We start from the raw sequence: 2,841 nt of genomic DNA on the forward strand, positions 1-2,841 counted from the left end.
CTGCAACGAAGCGCTTTCCGCGCCGGTTTGCAGCAGCTGGAGCACCACGATTTGTGCGTCGCCCAGCGGGCTTTGCCATTATCGTCGTCACTCGCCTTGTCGTCCTCGATGCTCGCCGGCGCAGCTTGCATCTTCTTCGCTGCGGCGCGTACCCACTGCAGCGGCGGCGCTAGCGCCGAGGCCTCGGGTGGCACGACGGCTGGCGCCGGGCGCTCGATCACGCCGTGGTTGTGCACGACCTGCGCGTTGGGGCACACCGCCATGTCGGCGGCGAAGAGCGTCCACGCGCGGTTGGTCGCACACGAGTTGCAGGCCGGCCGCGGATTCTCCCATTGGCTCTCGCGGAACCCCGACTGCTTGGCCTGAGGGACGCGGCAGTCGTCGCAGATCAGGACTCTTGGCATATTGCGATATTCCGAAAATAGTACAAACAGAACACTATTTAGAGCACGTCGGAGACAGAGGCGCATTCCAGGTCTGCGTAGCGTGGAGTATGCGCTACCGCTTCAGCCTTTCTTGCCTCGACAGGTGTCGAATTCAGCGTGCGCTTGTCGTCCCGTCACTTTATCGTAACCTGCTCGAGCGTTGCGGTGATGAATCCAAATCATACACTATTTCCGTTGATATGAATATCTTGGTGAACCGGCGTCGAACAACAGTCGTGACACGAAGAAGATCCAAGCCGAGGTGCGATGGGATGGAAGATGACGCTGCTCGGCGGCCTCGCTGCCTGCTGCGGCGCCCTCGTCGACGCCGACCAAGTCGCGTCCAGCGGCAGCTCGTACCTTGTCAGCCGTCCGACCAAACTCGGCGCCACGGCCACGTCCTGGTACGGTCCCTGACGCCGCGCTACCTATGGAAGATTCCTTGGTCGCAAGCCGACAGAGTACGGGGCTGTGGGCGTCACGACCGCCAACGTAGCGTCCGGCGGGTCGCTCGCATGGTCCGACACCGTCGGGTCCGGCGACACGGAGATCGGGGGCGGCAATGCGCTCGACTCGGCAGGCAACGTCTACGTCGTCGGCTCGACGCGCGGCAACATGACGTCCAACAACGCCAACGCAGGCAACTTTGACTGGTTCATCCTCAGGTACTTGCCGTTCGGGGCGCGCAGCTGGACCAAACAGGTTGGATACGTGAGAGCATACGGTAGTGGATGCTGCATCTCGATAAATAGGTGGGCACACCGGCGCACGACGAAGCGCGGACTGTCATCGTAACCACCGAGGCCGACGGCAACGAACGGCTACATCTACGTCCTTGGTGTCACGTACGGTGCCATGGACGATATGCTGCACGTCTCGAATGGGTACCGGCAGTTTGGTGGCCGCGACCTCTTTTCGATCTCGACGAGACGGCCGCCAAGGCCAGTGTCTGCGTACGCGCCGCCATCGTCTCTACCGACACGTGCGCTCATGGTACCCGAGAGACAATTTCTTCCTGCGAGCTCAGCTCAATAACAATAATTGACCCACCTCAAGAACAACCAACGATTTAGGCCATGCCCACGTTTCACTTTTACGCCGACGGCAAGATCCAGCAGCCTCTTGGCGTACGTCCCTTGTTGATTGCTCGTTTCGTGGACGCTCATCCCATACGTAGTTTGCCGGCGCCGACTCGAAGCAGCTCCATGCCAACGTCCAGAAGCTCGTCGCCTTGTAGGAAACCACTACAAATCGAATATCAACTTGTGCTGGCACAAGGGCTCTATCACGATCACCGAGTCCTTCTCGTTGACGTTGCGTCAAAGCTTTGGAGGCGTTGCAGCTCTTATCCTTCGCGATGAAGTCCAACAGCAAGCGATGACACCGTCAGGCATGATAAATGGACCTTGCCGCAGATGGTGATGAGGTACTTGCGGTCGAGCTTTCGCAAAATGCGCGAAATTGCAGGTAGACAAAAAAGTGGATAGTGTTGTCGAGGACGTACCCGCAGTCTTTGAGGCAGCATAGATCAACGAGGACGGGGTCGGCGACGTCGGGACTGGTTGATGGCTCGTAGAGCACGCGCACCCAGGCCACTTGGCCGTGGGCTTAAGGAGCTCCAAGGCGAGGGCACTGAAAATGTGGCTTTACCAAATCATTCTTCTTCTTCGCGTAACCGAAGGCTCTGGATTGCGAGAAACACGCGTTCAAGTGTCGTTGCCGTGACGCTGCTCTCGAGTTGTCCAATAGTCGCGATGATGATGCTATGAGAAAGTCCATTTCTCAAATGATGAATACGAAATATCAAATTGACTTTAGTCGCTACACGACGGCTTCTGTCATCTCGGGATCAACGTCGTCGAGTTCTGCCAAAGCGTGCGGGGGACCGGCAACTGCGGGGATGGGGAGCGTCAACCACCACGGTGGGGGCTCCACAAAAACACGGCGCTTGAGTGGCGTGGAGCGGGGAACATTCCGAAGAAGCGCAGGGTCTCCCACAAGATCCCATAGTTGCTTGCGGCGGAGGAAACGAGTATTTGGACGTCGCGTGGTCTCACGTGTGGCTGTGGCACGCTCTTGAAACTCTTGGGCTGCGTCGTGGCTGATGTTGCTGCTCGCATCGAGAGCGATGCCTGGGTCACCGCCCGTGTTGTCCTCGTTGCCATTGGCAGGACACTCGATGTCACCCATGCGGCCAGCATCAACGTCGCAGATGCTTGGGGAGCGCTGGACCACCGAGGAATGGCCCGAGACGGCATGTGGTGGCACGTCACCACCGCTGGCGGGCTCAACATTACCAATGCGCGCCTCGTCGACAGCATCGACGCCGACCTCACGATTACTACGGGCCACGAAGCCGCTGTCTCGTTGGTCGTCGTCGAAAGTGTAGACATCGTCATCAAACTGGTGTGCTTTG

At 58.7% G+C, this 2,841-nt stretch overlaps 3 protein-coding genes across 3 annotated transcripts in view; 1 reads left to right on the forward strand and 2 right to left on the reverse strand.

The window, feature by feature from the left end:
- Nucleotides 1–404, reverse strand: part of SDRG_08220 (hypothetical protein) — a gene marked incomplete at its 5' end in the record, with an annotated part of 1,341 nt that extends 937 nt beyond the window's left edge. The window contains one exon of the mRNA XM_008614092.1: nucleotides 92–404. Coding sequence (XP_008612314.1) covers nucleotides 92–404 — 313 coding nt within the window. The remainder of the gene's footprint in view (nucleotides 1–91) is intronic.
- Nucleotides 405–692: 288 nt separating this feature from the next.
- SDRG_08221 (hypothetical protein) lies at nucleotides 693–1,696 on the forward strand (the record flags this gene model as incomplete). Its single annotated transcript, XM_008614093.1, has 6 exons — nucleotides 693–834; nucleotides 886–1,127; nucleotides 1,178–1,270; nucleotides 1,320–1,418; nucleotides 1,499–1,552; nucleotides 1,603–1,696. The coding sequence occupies 6 exons, from the start codon at nucleotides 693–695 to the stop codon at nucleotides 1,660–1,662; spliced, it is 690 nt and encodes a 229-aa protein (XP_008612315.1). The 3' UTR covers nucleotides 1,663–1,696.
- Nucleotides 1,697–2,246: 550 nt separating this feature from the next.
- SDRG_08222 (hypothetical protein) overlaps nucleotides 2,247–2,841 on the reverse strand; it is a gene marked incomplete at both ends in the record, with an annotated part of 3,801 nt that continues 3,206 nt past the window's right edge. The window contains one exon of the mRNA XM_008614094.1: nucleotides 2,247–2,651. Within this exon, the coding sequence (XP_008612316.1) occupies nucleotides 2,247–2,651 (405 nt within the window). The remainder of the gene's footprint in view (nucleotides 2,652–2,841) is intronic.

The sequence above is a fragment of the Saprolegnia diclina genome (genome assembly GCF_000281045.1).
Source record: "Saprolegnia diclina VS20 unplaced genomic scaffold supercont1.25, whole genome shotgun sequence".
Lineage (NCBI taxonomy): Eukaryota > Oomycota > Saprolegniomycetes > Saprolegniales > Saprolegniaceae > Saprolegnia > Saprolegnia diclina.